Below are 18,275 nucleotides of genomic sequence, written 5' to 3'. Positions count from 1 at the left end.
CCCCCCGACCCCCCCCACCCCCAGTTTAGTAGGCTTAACATACAGGGTAAAGGAGTTTAAAAAATGAAAAACGCTTGCGTAGTCAGCAGAAATAAGGCCTCTGCCCAGTTAATCCGAAATCACCTAAAGAAGGATGCTGTCAGTCTTTACTTGATTGAATAGCAAGAAGCCTGAAACGCAGTGGGAAATGTTTGTTAATCTAAATACTTGGGAAAAGTCAGGAAATTTAGCAGTGGAGAAATCTTCTGAGGAAAGTTTTGGAATTTCCCTTTTGATTAGAGGGCAAGGCTGAGTAAGATTCACCAGAGCTGATTTAGTACATCAACAGCTTGTCAGCTCCAAAGGACACAGGGGGTGATGGTTCCAGGCCTTTAGACACAGCCTGATCCAAATAGGACCTTTATTGTTATTGAGCATGAGTTTAATACATGCAGACCACACACGGGGCACAGGAGAAACTTACCAAAAACAATTCCTTTTCTTGAGCTTACATTTTAGTAAGAACTTTATGTTATTGATAAAATGTTATGTTTTCCAACTTTTCCCCTCTTTTCTCTTATGGGTAGATTGTTAATCCTTTCTTCTCCCTGAGGATGATTTGCATTTCATTAGTAAAAGGAGGGAGACAGAAGTGAGAGAGACAGGTTTGCTCTCCGATTTCAGTGAGGCCTGCACCCTGGATTTTAGCTGAAAGACCGAGAAATAATGATGACTCTGTGATACCGTGTTTTTTGGTCTGGGGACAAGCAGCCCATCTTGACACGTTCTCCTCGTCCTGTTTCTCAGAGATTTTGATTCTTTGGATGAGCAAAATGTGGAGAAGAATAACCAGCTGGCCTTTGATATTGCTGAGAAGGAGCTGGGCATTTCTCCCATCATGACAGGCAGAGAGATGGCCTCGGTGGGGGAGCCGGACAAGCTGTCCATGGTGATGTACCTGACCCAGTTCTACGAGATGTTCAGGGACTCACTCCCCTCCCGAGGTAAGGGCCCCCCAGGGGTGCTGCTGTGCGGCTCCCCTGCCTCTCCTTCCCCCGTGCCCCTTCTTCCAGCAGACCCGCTTCTCTGCACTGTTGTCAGCCCCTCGTTCTGACCCGGGTCTTGCTCAGCAAACATGCAGTTGTGGAGGCCATGAGCATTCCTGTCTAGAACCTTGTCCTTGACTCCACCACCCTTGTTCCCTTTCTCTCAGAACCAGACTTTTTGAAAAGGTGCTTTTGCTGTGGCCTGGACTTCTTCACTGCCTAATCTTTGTGACACTTTGCAACCCGGCCAAAACTGTTGTCCGTGGTCGTGAAGAATCACCAGATGCATGTTATTCCCTCCTCTCTCACCTCTCAGGTACCTGGCTGTTCTGCGTTGTTCAGCCCTTGGAATGACATCCTTTCTCTTGAAATTCTCTCTTCCTCTTGGCTTCTGTGATCCGGACTATACTTGCTTTGTTCTCTTTCTTCTGTTAACTGTTCCCTTTCTGGCTTCTCTTTCTTCTCCTACCTTTTAGTGTTTCCAAAAATCCTCCCTTGGCCCTCAGGCTGTCAGAAAACAGACTGAGTAAGCATCATGATGCTTACAAGTGTTGACCGTGGTACCTTACCTGGTTTACATCCCATTGCCTCCACCTAAAGTCACTAAACTTCCCTGTGCCTCAGTTTCCCCATCTGTAAAGTGGGGATAATATGTACATGGCTAGATTGTAATACACTTCTAAGAAGAGTGTTTGGCGAATGGATGCACTTAAACAAATGTTAGAAATGTATTATTAGTTTCAATTATTATTTCAACATTACTATTGTTACTAATAAAACATTGGAACCCACAGAGTTTAGGTACCATTCTCCAGTGCTTCTAGCCCATGTACTTGTAGGCATCTGTGGCTTTCTCTCATTCGAGATGCAGTTCTTACAACAGACACGCACAACTCTGACATCAACAAGCACACCCTGAACCCATGACCCGAGTCCCGTCTCCTCCCCGCCGATGCCCCTCCCTTTCTCTCCCGACCTGAACTTTTCATCTTGAAGTAAGGCTTCGGCACTCTGTTGTAACCAGCAAGCACATGCACATTGCAGCGTCTGAAAAGCGAAAGTGGAGGTTTTTGTGACTGAAGTGGATTGGGGCAAGCGTTGGTTTTGTTTGTATGGATGGAGAAGAGAAGGCCCGGCGTCCAGGGCTCCGTGTGCATTTTCTCTGTGGAGTTCCTACCGGGTTCAGAGTGCACGAACCCTCAGAGCTTCCTGAGGTTCCGAGAGCCTGCTGCAAGGAGGCACCCTCAGGGCTGTCCTTGGACACTGCTGGTTTCTGCCCACAGACGCCTTGGACCTGAATGCTGAGGAGAGGGCCGTCCTGGTAGCCAGCACTAAATCCCCCATCTCCTTCCTGAGCAAGCTGGGGCAGACCATTTCTCGGAAGCGCTCTCCCAAGGTAAGTGTAAGGGTTTTTCCTCCAGCTGCAGAACTAATGATACAGTGCAGTGACTAGAGGAATGCGGTTTCCCTCTGCTCTTGGTGCAGGACAAAAAGGAAAAGGTCTTGGACGGTGCTGGGAAGAGGAGAAAGACCAGCCAGTCGGAAGAGGTGAGAAATATCTGGAATTTGCCAGAATGATTGTACTGAATTGCCCTCCTTGACTGAAACGCTTAATTCCCAAATCGGTATTGCTAGATCTTTTCAGTTCACTCTTTGTGAGAATTGTTGTGCACAGATGATTCCTGTGGCCTTTTGCCTTTGCTTAATTTTTTGGAGAGCATCCAGGGAACACACACATGTGCTCTGGGCCTTCCTGTCTCTTTGGAATCCATATGTGGCGAAGGGCAGCAGCTTTCCTGGGATGTGACCACACCAGCGAGAGCCCGAGTACCTCTTCATACTGCCCCTGGGCCCGAGGCCATCTTGAGATTTGAACCTTGAGGAGAGCCACTGAGCTCGACCTAAAGCAGGGACCAGCTGCTGTGCCAGGCCCTGGGTGTGGGCAGGGGCTCCTCTAACCGAGGCTGGCTGTCGATACCCCTGTTCACCAGGAGGACGCGCCCCGGGGCTACAGAGGAGGAAGGCCTACGCTGGTGAGCACACTGAGCGACCGGAGGGTGGATGTGGCCCTTGGCAACCAGAACAAGGTGAAGTACATGGCGACGCAGCTGCTGGCCAAGTTTGAGGAGAACGCGCCCGCGCAGTCCACGGGCGTGAGGAGACAGGTAAGCCCGGCTCACACCTCGCCCGCCTGGACCTGGGCTGGCCACAGAGGAAGGGCAGTTAGTGAGCGAGACGGGGAACTTCCCGGTCCTGAGGGCTCAGGGCTCGAGACTGGCATCTGCGTGGGGCAGGGACGAGGGTTCCTGTCCTCACCAGCCAGGCCCACCCGAGGATCTTTAAAACGGGGTGTCCAGATCTGTGTATGTAGGTGTGTGTTCACATACATGCATACGTAAGTAATATAAGAGGTACCTGCATATTGAGGAAAATGCTGGAAAGTGTAATTAAGGCCCCTGTAATTCTCTTAATATTTTGCTATGTTTCTTTCTGGTCTTTTTTTAGTGCATTCTTGTTTTCATGGTTGAGGTCATTCTTAACGTACGCTTTCCTGTTCTGCTTTCTTCATGTAACTTTGGGCGTATTTCCATGTTCCAAACTCTTTATAAGCCTCTCCCAAAGTGTGTGCTCCATGCTTTTCTTAACTCTTCCTCTGGTGCTGGATGTTTAGTTGTTTCTCATCTTTGATGAAGGGCAGAGAGGTAGACACTCTTGTGTGTTGCACATGGTTTTCCTAGACTGTCCTTGAACTAGGTCACGAGTGTGAGCACTGTAAAGGTTCTCCGTGGACTGCCCTCACTCCCCGAGTCCTGCTGAGGGCTGGACTGCCATGTCTGTTAGGTCTCGTCTTTCCTCTTGCTTGTCTAAAAGTCACTAAGCCTTCTCATAAGAGGAGGTACAGGCATTGTGAGATCTACAATGAACATTTCTTCTAAAACTCCTGGTGCGGGGAGCGCCTCTTCATCTTCGCCACGTGCGCCAGCCCTTGTTCTTGTGGACCAGGGGCCAGGCCGACCACATCACTGACTTCTTCCCACATCTAGTGCTTGGTTAGATCCTCACGCTCCAGGCATTCGTGCCGAGGCGCACAGAGAGCATGCAGGCTTGATTGTGAACGTGTGAGGCTGCCGGGTGGCCGTAGCAGCCCAGGTTCCATCCTCCTCAGCAAGGCTGGGGTGCTCTCCACTAGAGGAAGTGTGTCCCCACTCATTTTGAGTGGAAAGATTCATTTTCCAAGCTGGAATTAGTAGTTTAGGCTCAGAGCATTGAGCTTGGGAAAAGGATAATCAGAATTACAGCTTCTGTTTGTCTTTTCTTTTGCATTTGGCTTCGCCCGAGTTGGAGAGGGAGGATTTTCCTTTGTAAGTGTAGCTTCCTAGAACTAATTCTGTGCACCCTCCTTCAGTTCATAGATGCATGTCTATCCTCCGGGAGAACCATTTTTGTCTGCTACCTTAATGCCTTTTTTTTTTTTTTTCTCCGTGTCCTGTCCCCTACCCAATACTTGGCCTGTGTGTCACAGCCGACACAAGAGCGTGGGCTCAGCCAGCCGTCCTGCTGCCTGCCTGAGCAGGGTCGCCCTGCTCCCGCCCCCCAGTGGAAACAGGTAAAGGAACTGCCCAGGGACCAGAATGGGTGCTGGGCCTTCCCACCTGCTCCTCCTCCGAGCCAGCCGGGCTGTCCTTTTTGTGTTTTTTTTTTTTTTTTTTTTTTTTTTTTTGTCTCCGTGTCCTGTCCCCTACCCAATACTTGGCCTGTGTGTCACAGCCGACACAAGAGCGTGGGCTCAGCCAGCCGTCCTGCTGCCTGCCTGAGCAGGGTCGCCCTGCTCCCGCCCCCCAGTGGAAACAGGTAAAGGAACTGCCCAGGGACCAGAATGGGTGCTGGGCCTTCCCACCTGCTCCTCCTCCGAGCCAGCCGGGCGGGACCTGCACCGTAGAGCCCTAGGTCACAGGGTAGGGATCTCTGTGCACATTTGAGCGGCGACTCTGGGGGAAGGTTTAACAGGCACTACTGAGAGTATTGCATGACTTGTTTAACTCCTTGGGTTTTGGGAAACCACTGAAAAGGGTGGGCTGTTATATTGGTGTTGAAACTAGCTGAAGTTATGTGGTACCTGTGTTCAGGTACTTAGCCTTTGGGGTTTTGCTGTTATAACCTTTGTCCCAAGTTGACCTTTGGGTGAAATGCATCCTCATGACCCCTGGAGGACAATCCCGAGTTTCTAGAGCTTGGGGCTCGGGGCAATGTTCTTCTCGTGTTAAACAGGAAAATGTTATCCAAGAAATAGTCTCAAACTGGTTTTTTCCTTGTTTCAGATCATGAACAGAGATGATCATGGGCATTTTCTCAGTGTTTTGTCCACATTTAAAATACTCTTTTTGGAAATTTTCACTAAAGTTTCTGCAAGATCTCCTGTAAAGCTGCTTCTCCTACATAGTATAGAGTGGGGCAGAAAGAAAGAGGGGGTGGCGCCTGGCGGGGAACAGGAAACCCGCCAGAGCGATGGGAGGCCTCTGCTGTGTTCCCCCTACGTCACAGCCCTGAGTGCGGCCTGGGTTTGCTGTCTCTTGGTTTGGAATCGCTGAGGACTGGGGTTCTGAGCAGTCAGAGGGGCTGACCCTGATTCCCTCCTGTGCTGGGAGGTGCTGGGGAGTGGTGAGTTAGATTTGAGTTGAATTACACTTAGGGCAGAATGTTTCTTTCTAACTTTCCTTTTGATAATATGCACGTTAAGGCAGGGCCCGTGAGGCTGAGGTGGAAGCTTGGGAGCTGCGTCCAAAGTCACCATGAAGCCAAGCTGCCTCTCTCCCCATGCTTGGGGAGGGGAGGTCTTCTGAGGAAAACTCATTAGAAATTCACGTCTATTTTCCTTACTTACCCTTTGCCTAGGGTAGACCTTTGAAGTCTAGGTAGAAGGTATGATTTGAAGGTTAGTCTTGAATTGAGTATTACTAAAGGGGAAGGTGAACTCTGCACTACATTCCCAGGTTCTTACACTAGTCATGGAGGTGGCCTGAGACAGGGAAGCACAGTCGGTGGGTGAAGAGGTGACTCTGAGTGGCACGTCCTGGAGTGGCTCTGGGTGGGCATCCCAGGAAGCCCGGGTCAGGGACCCGAGGGGCTGGTTCGGCCGCCGCTGCTGCCTCCGTCCCGCGGAAGATGGGCTTGGCTCCCGCTGGGTGCTGGGCTGCAGGGGTGCCCAGAGCCCTGCTTCTCCTGTTGCTGCAGCGGCTGGGAGCCTCCAGCCTGTGCGGGTGCTGCCTGAACGCACCCAGGTGATTTGTGATCACGGTCGGTGGAGTTGAGTATGTACCGCCAGGCTCTCCAGGCCAAACAGACCCTTAAAGTGAAGGCTGGTCTGGGGAAGGGGCACCGGAGATGCCGGTCAGGAGCAGCAGCTGGGTAGCTGGACCCCGTTAGATCCTGTGTGTAGAGCGGGATTGTAATATGCTGGGTTGTGAGAGGACCCGTGACGAACAGCTCTCACGTCCTCCTGAGATGTGTTCACAAACGACTTATCCCCAGTGCTAAGTCAGGGATGGCGTCGTGAGCCTTGCTTTGCCTATTTATCCCCTGAAAGACAGAGCACTGGAGGGCCACGCCAGTTGGCGCACCAGCTCAGGGGCACAGGAAGTCCAGGGGTGCGCCCTGGGGGCTGACGGCGCGCCTTCCTGTGACTCACTTGCTGTTCCCCTGGAAGCGGCTCCAACTGAGGCAGGCGGGTGTGGCGAGCACAGTGGTGAGGAAGAGTGGGGATGCTCACTCCTCGTCACCTTCCTGTGGCGTCACCCGGCTCTTCCCTCCCCACCTCGTCCCCTTCTGATCTCAGAAATGGGTCCTGCAGGCGAAGTCTGTGGTTAAGCAGCCTTGGTTTGGCTGTAGATGGTCAGTGGTGTGGGAACAGACGGAGGAGTGGGTTCTGTGGCCTCTTCCCCTCCGGGCTTTGCTGGGAGCCGCCCCACATGGTAGCTCTGGGCGTGAGGAACCTGAGGCTTTCTCTGACTCGGGAATCTGGTGGTTCCTTTAGCACTGCAGGGTTCTGTCAATCAGAGACAGGTTCACAGGAAGCGGACACCGTGGGGAAGTGATCCACAGACATTGTGTTTTGTCAGTTAGCGCAAGGTGTTAATTTTATACCGTTTCCTGTTTTTTATTGTATTTCTGTGGTCGTCTCCCAGAACCTTCCGCATGTGAGTGAGGGGACTGAGCAGGGGGAAGCAGTGGCAGGACGTGGGCGTGGGTGGCCCAGGAGGTGCTGGTCTGCTGCTGCAGGTGCCCGGGTGCCCCCGCTGTGGGCAGCAGTCGCCACGCTCCCCCCGTAACGGGAGTCTGTGTGCCCTTCTCTCTACTTGTAATTGAGCCCCTTTTACCCCCCAGCTTCCCTGATAAGCCAGCAGAGAAGAATATGGCCTGGTCCCTGGCATTTAGAAAGTGCTGCCGTGCAGGTCCTGACCCCACAGTGGCTGCAGAGATGACTCTGGGATCTGCAAACAGAGCGCCTCTGCCCCGAGGCCATGACAGGCGGGACAGGCCCCTGCCTGAACACGCCAATTTGTGCTGAGGATGGATGGGTGGGGAAGGGCCTCTGGGATGCTTTTGGCAAATGCCTTCGGTCCTTCCAGACCCAGCCTCAACGTGGCCACCATTTCACCTGTGTTCTCTCTGTTTGTGTCTATCGGCGTAAAAGCGACAGGAAAAGGAGCATTCTCGGACCTGCCCCAAAAAAGTGATCACACTCTCTCCTCCCCCTACTCCGCCTCCCTGTCGGGCACGTGGCGACCAGCAGGTGACCCCTTCTGCATGCTCCGCTGTCCTGTGTGCCTGCCTGCCTGTGTGGGTGGCCAGGGGAGAGACCAAGTCAGGATCCCCTCATTTCAGTGATGACTTACTGGCGAAGCGACCTTTGCTGGTGGGCCTCAGGATAGCACACCGTCCGTTCAAACCCTGGGTAGTTTAATCTAGTCCCGCATCACAGGACTACAACTGTGCAGCCACAAACTAAAATTTAAACTGTACTTGACACAGATGCGAGGTCCAAAAGCCCTGGAGAGCATTTTTATATAACCCCATTGAAATCAGCCATTTTTGTCTTGTTGCCCAAGGAGATACAGTTAAGGTGAACGTTGGGAAGCTTTTTATAGGGCTCCACTCCGTGAGTTTGGCTCCTTCTGATTTTGAGAGCCCTGCTTCTTGCTTATCCAGCTTTTGCCAACAAACACCTGCCCTTTCTGTCCACCCCACTCACTGTCCAGGCAGACCACTGGAGAACCACTTCAAGGCGAGTTAACCACGCGTGCTTTGCGGCCAGCAGGCTCATATGAAGTGCGTTTATAGAATGGCTTTTTTGACTTGTGTTGTATGTCCCTATAAAGTAAAACACTGATTTTGAAGGTAGGATCTATGGAAAGACATTTTCTCAGCTATTGTAGCCTATTTAGAAGGTGATCCCATAATGTGTCTGATATGCAGGGGCCCAGCCTATGTCCCTGGGTCTGGACGCTGAACCCTTGTAGGGTAGTGACCACCCTGGGCCCTGTCTCTGCCCAAGAACCAACATGGGGCATTTCCTCTGAGTCAGACAGTGTTCTCAGTGCTTTTCCTGTGTCATCTTGGTCTGTTCTCACAATAACCCTACGAGGCAGGTCCTGTTATCCTCACCTTTTACAGATGAGGAGACCGAGGTGCAGGCTAGGGGGGCCAAGTAGTTGTGCGAAGTCACACAGCAGAGAGCTAGGAGCTGAACCCAAGTGGTGTGACTCTGGAGCCTGAGCCCCGGCCTCGTCCTGCCCGCGGAGACCGCGTGCTCACGGGCTTTGGACAACAGAGCGGCCACGTCGGGAGCTCCGAGTCAGTTCTTGCAGCAGGGCAGGCCATACGGTGAATGCTGGGCTATCCAGAGAGTGACTAGGGGCCTAGACGGCCCAACCGCACGTCACTGTGTTAGTGGTTTCCTCAGGGCAGCGGAGGCGGCGTGGGCCTGGGTCACGGTCCCCGGCCTCTTGGGTGCAGCTTCTGTGCTCCCCTCGCCCCTTAGTGCCATGCGCTCTTGGAGTCTCCCGTGGGCTGTTGTTGCCTCTAATGCCTTGGTGTGGAAGCTTCACCCTCCTAACCTGCCTCTCCTGTTAGCCTTCCACTGAATGCCTCTGATCAGGTGCCGCTGTGTGAAAGAAATATGTTTGTTCCACCTGTGTACTAACCGTAGTTCCTTATTTATCCACGTAGCTGACCTCGTTGGAGGACAGGTGCGAGAACAGCTGTGCAGAGCTGCCCTTGGGTCACAGGATTTAATGTAGAGGGGACTGTGGTTACTTGGGGTTGGGGACCAGTAGGCAACAGGTTATGTGTTGAAATGAACTCTCACTTTCTGGGGCTGTCACTTAGTAGGTCCAGATAGAGCATTTGAATGGAGCTTAAGTTTCTACTTTGTTGCCAACAGACGTACAGCGATCTTGATGCTGACAGCCGTGGCAAGCAGAGTCCCCACCACGAGAGGGTAAAAGCACGACTGTGGCATGGGATGCTGGCAGCCACACAGATGCGGCACGCTGGGGTGGGGGCGCAGGCGTGGCCCCTCTCCCTTGCTTTTTCCACACTCTGGTCACGCAGCCAAGAGCCGGGACTCTTTTCGCTTGCAATGATGACCCTTGCAAATAGCATTCATGGTGGAACATCCATCCACTCAGCATCAGACCAGATAGGAACCCTGAGAGTTTGTGCCCTGTGAACCGCCTCTTCCCCTCCCTGCGCCCCCTTCCCACTCCCAGATATGTACCTTTGACTTCTGGGGAAGGGTCGAGGTCAGTAAGCAGGAGGCACTTGCTTGGCTACTTCCGGGATCCTGACGTAGAAATACTGAGAAAGCCAAAGCTCTTAGAGCACGGGGATTCTTCAGGTGTGGAGAGGACGGGGGCGGGAAGGAAGGTGATGACAAGACAGGGTCCATAATGAAAAGTGGTATCTGTTCGAGACACTAGTAGGGAGATGCCTGAGCACACCTGGCCGTCATATGATCTGACGAGTTGCAGAGATGCTCATCTCAAAACCTGCTGACTATGAAACTTTTTTGGTTGTTATTGTTACCCTTAAATGGAGGCCTGAGTGGGTGTAGCTCTGCAGCCAGAATGAAGAATCATCTCTAACTGTTCATTTCACATGGGCCTTCTCCTCTTATTTTTGCCTGCCCCTCTGCCTTTGCTCTCTGAGAAATGCCCTCATGGCTGAGCAGTAAGTCTGGTTCCCTCCTGAACCCATTAGGAAAGAAGTGGTAGCACTGTCTTCCTACCAGTTGCCAGGCAGGAAGCAGGCCCGGGGTGGGGGAGGGGGGGCCTTTCCATGTCACCCGTGTCACCCACAGCTTCACTGCCTGTGCCCAGCCTTTCTTCCTTCTTCCCAGGCTGGTTCCTGTCAAGAAGAAAGCTGGGCACTTTGACTGCACAGGGCAGTGCCCTCCGTTTTGGGGAATATGCCTGTTTGAGGAGGTGCTGATGGTCTTGAATGAAACAGGGTCCCAGTGGGGAGCGGAGGGAAGTCGGTGGAGGAAAGAGAGATTGAATGGGGAAGGGAAGCTGGTAGAAGTTGGGGCTGCAGGGCACCGAGGACAGGTGGGATTTGGAGCTCAGGAAGCAGCAGGGTTGGCGGGAGTTTTCCTTCATTTTCCCGGTGGGCTGTCTCCAGGGTCTTCGGTGCAGGGTTCCAATCCAGGTACTCCTGGGGGGTCACTGTTTTTGTTCCTTCCCGGACTCTGCCTCCACTGCCCGCCAGTCCAGCTGTGCGCTTGCCTGCTCGCTGCCGTCCAGGGAGTTTCTCTCTGAGCCTCTGGAGCAGAGGCTGGTGACACCGCCCGTCACCCCTGACGCACCTGAAGCTTTGAAGTTAGTGCGAGCTGAAGGCCGAGGGGTGCGTCTTCCCTGTGGCCCGCAGGTATCTCAGCCTGAACCTGCAGGCAGCGAAGCAGTTACTGCTTGCCAAGTTCGCAGCCCCTCCTGGCTTGGGGACCGGAGAGTGCCTGGCTGCTGGGCCCACTTTTGCTCCACGTGCTGCATGCAGTCCGCAGAGGGTTGGGGCCGGCTCCAGGGCAAGCTCGGTGTCTGAGCCCCACCAGGAGGAGGAGGAGGAGGGGCCCCTTTCCTGGCTTTTATGGAGAAAGCGAGCTTTGCTCCAGAGCTGTCGTCTCTTGTCTGCTCCTCTTAAGGCCAGCAGAGTGACAAGCCGGTGGAATCTCCTTGTGCTCAAGAGAAATTCCAGCTGGGGCCGTGAGGGGCTCTGCAGGGCACACAGGACGTGTGAATAGGACGCTGCCTGCTGGCTGGCAGCACTGTGCACTTGAGAGCAGGGGTGCAGACAAGGCTTCCTGGGGGGCCGTGTTCCAGCGTGGGTGTGGCTGTGAGTGTGAGGCACAGTGGGAGCCTGGAATGAGCCACTGGTGCTTCTGGAACTAAGAGCGTTTCTTTACTGCATTTGTCATCCAGATAAAGGGTCTGAAACTGCCAAGTTCCTGTGTTCAGGTCAGCGTGTAACTTTTAACTTAACGTTTCCTTTGATTTTTTCTCCATCTTGTATTTTATAGCCAGAGCCTGAGCCTTCTCGTCGATTTTTTGTTGACCAGTGGGAGCTTTCTGTAAGCCTCCGCTCCAGCAGCCGCCCTGCCTCTCCCTCCTCTGACTTCCTCCGACAGGTAGCGGGCCCGGGGCTTGGCCAGGCTCGCCCTCTTCAGCCTGCACTTTCTTCACCCACACGAACGGCAGCCTGTCTCCTTAGGGGTCCAGTTGTGTGTGTCCGTCATGCATGTGAGGTCGGTAGGCGTCCACCTGAGTTAAGGAGGCTGCTAGCTTCACTGCGGCAAATTCTGTCCCAGTCAACCCATTTTCATTATAGTCCAACTGTATCAAATAATGAGAAAGCATTTTGTAGCCATTAGCTTTTTTTTAACTCCAGACCTCTTCCTATTAATGTCTTATAAAATATGAACCATTGTGTAATTAAATCTCTTAAAGAGAGTGGTGGATACACAGTATTCTGGGTGCCTCTTGAATTGTAATCTCTTAAGGAATGAACTCTGCTATTTCCTGTGATGGAACTGACCCAGCTGTGGACGAGTTTACAGAGAGATTGCAGGGGCTTTTGTCCTTTCTGTTTGTTTCCTGTTCTTGAGCTGGTAGCAGACTGTACAGAATGATACGCATGTGTGGTGGCCACAGTATAAGTCCAGAGAGTGCTACATTTCGACTGTTTCTTAAGAGTGGGGAGAGGAAAACCATCTGCTTTTCATGCCAGAAACAAATAGGACTCGAGTCTCCACCTCTCTTAGGGGTGTGCTTGTCAGTACTGTCACATCGCTGAGAACTGAAGTCGACAGATGCCTTTGCACCAGGTAGCCCTGGGCTATACTTGCTGAGAGTGCTGGTTCTGATGGGAGAGCAGGGTCCTGGCTGAACAGGGAGGACCCTGGGCTTGCCCAGCGTCCCAGCCTCAGACTTGGCATCTGGTCCACGCTCCCACTCATCTGCTGCAGTTTCCTACTCCCTGGCGTCAGCTGTTCGATGCTCAGCTTGGCTGTGCCTGGGTTTCTGTCTGTTCCAGGCTTAAGCTTCCCTAATGTTTCTAATCCAAAGAAGGCTTAGGTCTAAGAGCCACTTGTGTTTCTCGACCACAGATGGGTATAAGCTGTGGAGTTAATGAGTAGATGGCACTATCCTTTGGAAATCGCCTTATTTTAAATCGAAAATATAATTGACTCCTCAGTTCCAGCTGAACCTTGGAGAATTGTTTGCTCACTTGTGCTGCTGTCATTCTTGTATTTACACAGGGTCAGTTTTCCCCTAGAGCATTCCTCTGGTTTGTCCCTGCCCCGCCCAGGACATGCCATTGCTCAGGCTGGTGATTCTCTTACACACGGTTTCGTGTGTTCAGACCGTTTCCTGATGGGGTTGTTGGCATCCCCAGCACAACTGCTCCTGGCATGTTTTGGATTTGGAATTAGAGTGAGGGCTCCTCAGACCCAGCGGGCACACAGCTGCTGAGAGGCGTGTCATACACACTGGGTGTCTGGGCCGTCCGCAGAGGACGAGCTCAAAGCTGGGCTCCCACAGGAAGGTTTGCTATTGAAATTTATAGTTTTCTCCTGCTGCTTTTTCAACATTGCTAGAAAGAGGATTGAAGTGGTTGGATTTTTTTTCTTTTATCTTGTTTCAACGTATAAAGATATAACCCCTCCTGGACTAGAAACACATCCTGGCTTCCACAGCAGCCGTGTCAGCAGTGCCCCAGCTGGTCCGGAAGGCTTGGTCTCAGGGCTCAGGGGAACACAGAAGTCTCCATGGGGAGAACGGGCAGAGAAGGGACCTTCCTGGTAAAGCCCGGGGGCCTCTGGTGCACAGGACAGGGGCTCTGAGTGAAGGAGGTCATAGTGAAGACGGATGTCATCCCCGGTGACACTGGGCTGTTGGCATCTGTTACCCAGGTGGAGAGTCGGCCTTACTTTCTTTCTAAATGAGGAAATAACTCCCCAAGCCCTCTCCCAGGCCCTGGGATGTGCCTTCAGTCTGGTGCCCGCTGCCGTAAGGGAGGTGTTCTCTTAGGTTCTTTGAGGTTCTCTGTGTGTAATCTGAGCCGCTGGGTGGTAGGCCCTTCTCACTCTGTTTGCATCCATCCTGTCGTCCCGCCTCCGCATCCCCCGCACTTCGTCCAGAGGGACATGAGAGACCAGGTTCTCCTTCCTGAATTTCACTGTCTCTGTGGCCATTGCTCCTGCCTGTGCTGACACCGGTGTGTGGACACTGACACCTAGTCCCCTGCTCGTGGGCACTGTGTTGGCATGTTTGTTGCTGCACCTTGTATTCATTTTATACCTTTCAAAGATTTTTGTCCCCTGTCTTCTTAATTTATTTATTTTTTTCCTTCTCATTTCCCCTCTTTCTGGTCGTTTAACAATCTCCAACCAATAGAAGTATATAAAGATGTACACGGGCGGAGTGAGCTCATTGGCTGAGCAGATAGCCAATCAGCTTCAAAGGAAAGAACAGCCTAAAACCCTTCTAGACAAGAAGGAACTGGTAAGATACACTAAGGGCACTGTCTGTCTAGATAAGACAGCTCTGGTGAACAAGCCTGCTTTGTTCTAAGTAGCTCAGTGGCATATGTGGCTGCTGCGTGCCATGTGGTAATTATTTTTTGAGGTTGTCTGAATTTTGTAACTGAACTTCTAGGACTGAAACTGTTGTTTAGAATGTTGTGTGAACAGCATACTCAGTATCTCTAAAGTGATTGCTCTAGAGTCCAGGGCCTGTGCCCATGGAGAACCACGGGAACACCTTCAGATCAGAATCCGTTAAGAGGATTTGGTTTGCTTGTTATGGAATCGTGTAGAACAGACGCAGTGCCAAGTGCTGCATGGGCACCGGAGGCACCGGCCTGCGGTGGTGTGCGGCTCCCGTCCCCAGGCAGGACCGCGCAGGGAGGGTTGTGCGCCCTGGCGAGGGGCCGGGAGGCCTCGCTGACGCGTGTCCCCCCACCCCCCACCCCCAGGGCTCCATGAAGAAGGAGTTCCCACAGAACCTGGGGGGCAGCGACACCTGCTACTTCTGCCGGAGGCGGGTCTACGTGATGGAGCGGCTAAGCGCCGAGGGCAAGTTCTTCCACCGGAGCTGCTTCAAGTGCGAGCACTGCGCCACCACCCTGCGCCTCTCGGCCTACGCGTACGCCCTCGAGGACGGTGAGTCCCTGCGCTGGAGGCTGCACCCAGGCTCAGGGCCCCCGCTGCGTTCTTGCCCTGACGCTCTCTTTTCTGCCTCTCCTGAGCCTTCCCGTCCATCCCCCTGTAGTCTGTGTTTTCTCCCAGACTCTTTCTTATAAATATTTCTGCAGAGTCACCAAGCTGTATCATAGATGACTCAGTGACCATGGTGATGAGAAGGGCATGCGTTTACCTAAATCGTTTCCCTGGCTTCACAGACACCTGCTGTCGTACCTCACGGTGGGATCTTAAGATAAAAGGGACCTGAGGAGAGTAAGTCTTTTTTGTGTTCGCTTTAGAGAAGAAGAATCACAGGCTTATAGAAGCCACATTTCTTGCCTAAGGTCAGTGACAGCACATTGAAACTGTATCCGCTGCCACTGTTCTCAGACCTTGGCTTCCTGAAGGTGCCTGAGTTATGCCCAGTGTCACCCGTGCTCTCTCGTATCAGCATCTCTGGTGAATTGAGAGCACGTTGCCCAGGCCTCAGTCTGGTTACTGTGCTGTTCAAGCCCTGGCTTTTTGTGATATTTGTTGGTTTTATAGTGGAATGACCTTGATAGGGCAGAAGGTGGAGAATTATGCAGACAGGTAACAAAGCCTGATGGAGAGGCGTGTCTGCCGCCTGAAAACCCTTTGGGGTTAATTGGAAAAGGTCACCGGAGACATCAGTGATTCCTACGCCCCTTCCTACAGGAAGCAGAAGGGACCTTATGAGAGGCCGTCTTACTGATTCAACAGTAATGAAAAGACCGAGATTAATAGAAGGGGGAAGTAAATCCTCAGGTCCCTTGCACTGACTGAGGAGACTGTCAGGGGACGTCACACGGGAGAGGGACGCCCTGCGGTGAGGAAATAGTCCTCCAGGCTCTTCGACTAGTGAGCGAGGAGCAGCCAGAAGAGCCGAGTGGTGACCTGAGAAAAGCTGACTCTTACTGTTGTGGCACCTGCTCCTCTTGTTACATTAGTGAAAAGCACCACCCAGCGAGGGAAGAGGTGAGACAATTGTCTATACTGTTAGGTATCAGTATTCCCACACACCTGGTCTTTGGATAATGCCTTTGCTCTCCCTGGATGGGGTTGGCAGATGGAGCCCACCCAGTGTTTCTAACTGTCTGTGAGGTCTGCCTGGAATGATCCCTTCAGGTCCAGCGAATCGATCCACGAGTATTTTTGCCCATAGATTGTACGCCATATTCTCCTGAGGGCATAGATGGTGTAAGAGGGGCCGTCCTGATGGAGTGATCCTGCAGCAGACGGCGTAAGGGAGTGACCGTGGGCGATGGTGCGTAGTGCAGACTGTAACTTTGTGAAGCACAGAGCAGGAGGAGTCCGGGAAGCTCAGGAGGGTCAGGAACGACTTAGCCGTCCTGCCGTGAACTCTGGAGCGTGGTGGGCGAGGGCTCAGCAGAGGGGCGGAGGAGCCGGCATGCCCAGCGAGAGGGCAGCGGAGCCCGGGGGAGTGACCATGGTGTGGGGGCTGGATGAGCAGGCCCACGTGCTTAGGCACGGCCTTCCTGACAGCGTGCCTGACCAGCTCCCCAGACTTCAGCCCAGGTGAACCTTTCCCTCAGCTCCACCCTCCTCAGTGACAGCTGGACTTGGGGAAAGGAGGGAATCTTAGGGGTCCTGAGGGTTTAGCCTCATGAGGTTCAGAAATCTAACAGAAGAGCCTCGGGTAAGAGAGAAAAGGGCAGGGATTGTGGCTCCGGAGAGAGGGGGTTAACCCAGCCCGTGCCGGGCCCTTAACAACATATTGTGACATTTCATCCTCATGACCACCGGAAGGTAGCTAGCTTTATTGTTGTAATTTTACACATCAGGAAACTGAATTCAGAGAAGCTGTAAGTTACTTGTCCAGGTCCACATAGCAGTAAGTGACCTTCGAGGTCCCCCAGGTCCGACGTCCTGGGGTTAGTGCTTCTGGCCCATGGCAACTCCGGCCTGGTCAGTGGGGACTCACTCACTTGAGAGAGGCGTCCAGGTTTTACCCTTGTCCCTTCAGCCCCTTTAAAAGGATGGAGACTTTCTGTTGCCACAGACTAGCTTATTTGCCTGCTGTCACCTCTTAAGACAAGGACTCTAAATCAAACAGTGTGTCACGTCTTTCCTGTCCTCTCGAGGAGAGAAAACACACACCATCCACTGAGGAGGTCTGAAGGGCCACCCTCAGGAGTGACGAGCCCGCTGCCCCCCGCCGCTGCCCCGTGTCTGCTCCCACAGGGCAGCCCAGGGGATCTTAAAGAGACGAGCAGATCTTCCCGGCCTCCCACTGTTCACCCTGACAACCCCTGCGGCACAGGTGGACCCGCGGGCCCCGGGGCTGAGAGCTCTGTGCGTCCTCCCAGCCTGCCCCCCGGCCCCCTGCTCCTGCCTGTCCCCTGCGAGCTGCTCACTTCTCCATTGCACTGACACGCGTGCGCTCGCTGTGTCCTCTGCTGGAGTGCGCCCCTCCCACCCTCACGGGGCAGCCTCCTGTCGCCACACGTTCTTTCCCCGGAGAGGCGGCAGGGCTCCTCTGCCTCCTGACCAGAGCATCTCTGGCTCTGACCTGTCCTGACGGCTCTGACCTGGAGTTGCTGGGGGAAGGAATCTGTGGCCCGTCTGCCTCAGGCTCGCCTCTTAGCTGTCTGTTTTCTCCAGTTCCATCTTCAGTCATTCCTACGTTTATTGTCGAGGTTCCTGAATTTACTTAGACCATCTAAAATCAGTGACTTGACGGGATCAACCACGCTTTGTGGTTGCTTTGTGACGTTAGCGTGGCCAAACTTGCTGATTGAGATGGGCACCATTGTGAAGAGCCAGGCATCCGATGTTCAAGTCCTGTCCGAGACTCGCTAGCGTGGCTTAGCCTTTCTGTGCCTCACTGGGTTTTGAGGATTAAATGAATCAATAGTTGTAAAGCACTTACACTTACAGTGTTTGGCACATGGTAAATGTTAGATGAAAATCAGCCCCTTTTGTTATTAACATAAGAAGGAAAAAGTATCACCAAGTTGGGTTTGGGAAGGGGTTTGAGGTGCATTAATCGAGCAGCTACAGTGCAGGACATGTGATGATGTCTCGTTGATGGATCTCACCCCACGAGACGGTGTGGTCTTCATGCTCTACATGAGGAAACGCGTGCTGAGAGAGGGTCATGTACCACTGAGTGGCTGGGATGGTGCCTGCACTGAGCTCTGGTTTCAGTGTGTGTGTTCCTCCCCTCAGGTTGTGCTGCATTCGTAGAGAAAACAAGGTTTTGGAATTTTCTTTTTACCTTTTGGTCAGGCTCATGGGACTCGTTTTTGAAACCTAAACCTCTTTACTTTATTTATTTAGGATACCGTAACAGAATTCAATGAGGATTCCCTCATTCAATAGGTCAGTCTATTGAGTTGTATTTTTAAATCTAGAATTCTGCTTTTACTAGAAAAAAAGCAAATTAATGGAGGAAAAATAGAAGAAAGGAATGAACCTAACTGTAGTTTTGTAGTTAGGTTGTAGTTTCCTGATACTACAATAAATAAGACTCT

The 18,275-nt window shown here is 52.6% G+C and overlaps 1 protein-coding gene across 2 annotated transcripts in view; it reads left to right on the top strand.

Annotated features, from left to right (window-relative positions):
- MICAL3 (microtubule associated monooxygenase, calponin and LIM domain containing 3) overlaps positions 1-18,275 on the top strand; it is a 99,105-nt gene that overhangs the window by 17,356 nt on the left and 63,474 nt on the right. Inside the window, exons 13-21 of one of the 2 annotated variants that reach the window (XM_007469490.1) lie at positions 787-983; positions 2,309-2,421; positions 2,511-2,573; positions 3,017-3,190; positions 7,717-7,815; positions 9,466-9,522; positions 11,596-11,703; positions 13,973-14,080; positions 14,553-14,739. In XM_007469490.1, the coding sequence (XP_007469552.1) occupies positions 787-983; positions 2,309-2,421; positions 2,511-2,573; positions 3,017-3,190; positions 7,717-7,815; positions 9,466-9,522; positions 11,596-11,703; positions 13,973-14,080; positions 14,553-14,739 (1,106 nt within the window). The remainder of the gene's footprint in view (positions 1-786; positions 984-2,308; positions 2,422-2,510; positions 2,574-3,016; positions 3,191-7,716; positions 7,816-9,465; positions 9,523-11,595; positions 11,704-13,972; positions 14,081-14,552; positions 14,740-18,275) is intronic. The other variant, XM_007469489.1, reaches the window with a different exon arrangement.

This window comes from Lipotes vexillifer, unplaced genomic scaffold (genome assembly GCF_000442215.2).
Source record: "Lipotes vexillifer unplaced genomic scaffold, Lipotes_vexillifer_v1.1 scaffold395, whole genome shotgun sequence".
Lineage (NCBI taxonomy): Eukaryota > Metazoa > Chordata > Mammalia > Artiodactyla > Lipotidae > Lipotes > Lipotes vexillifer.
The sequence above is the reverse complement of the archived record's forward strand: the minus strand, read 5'-3'. Positions and strand labels throughout refer to the sequence as shown.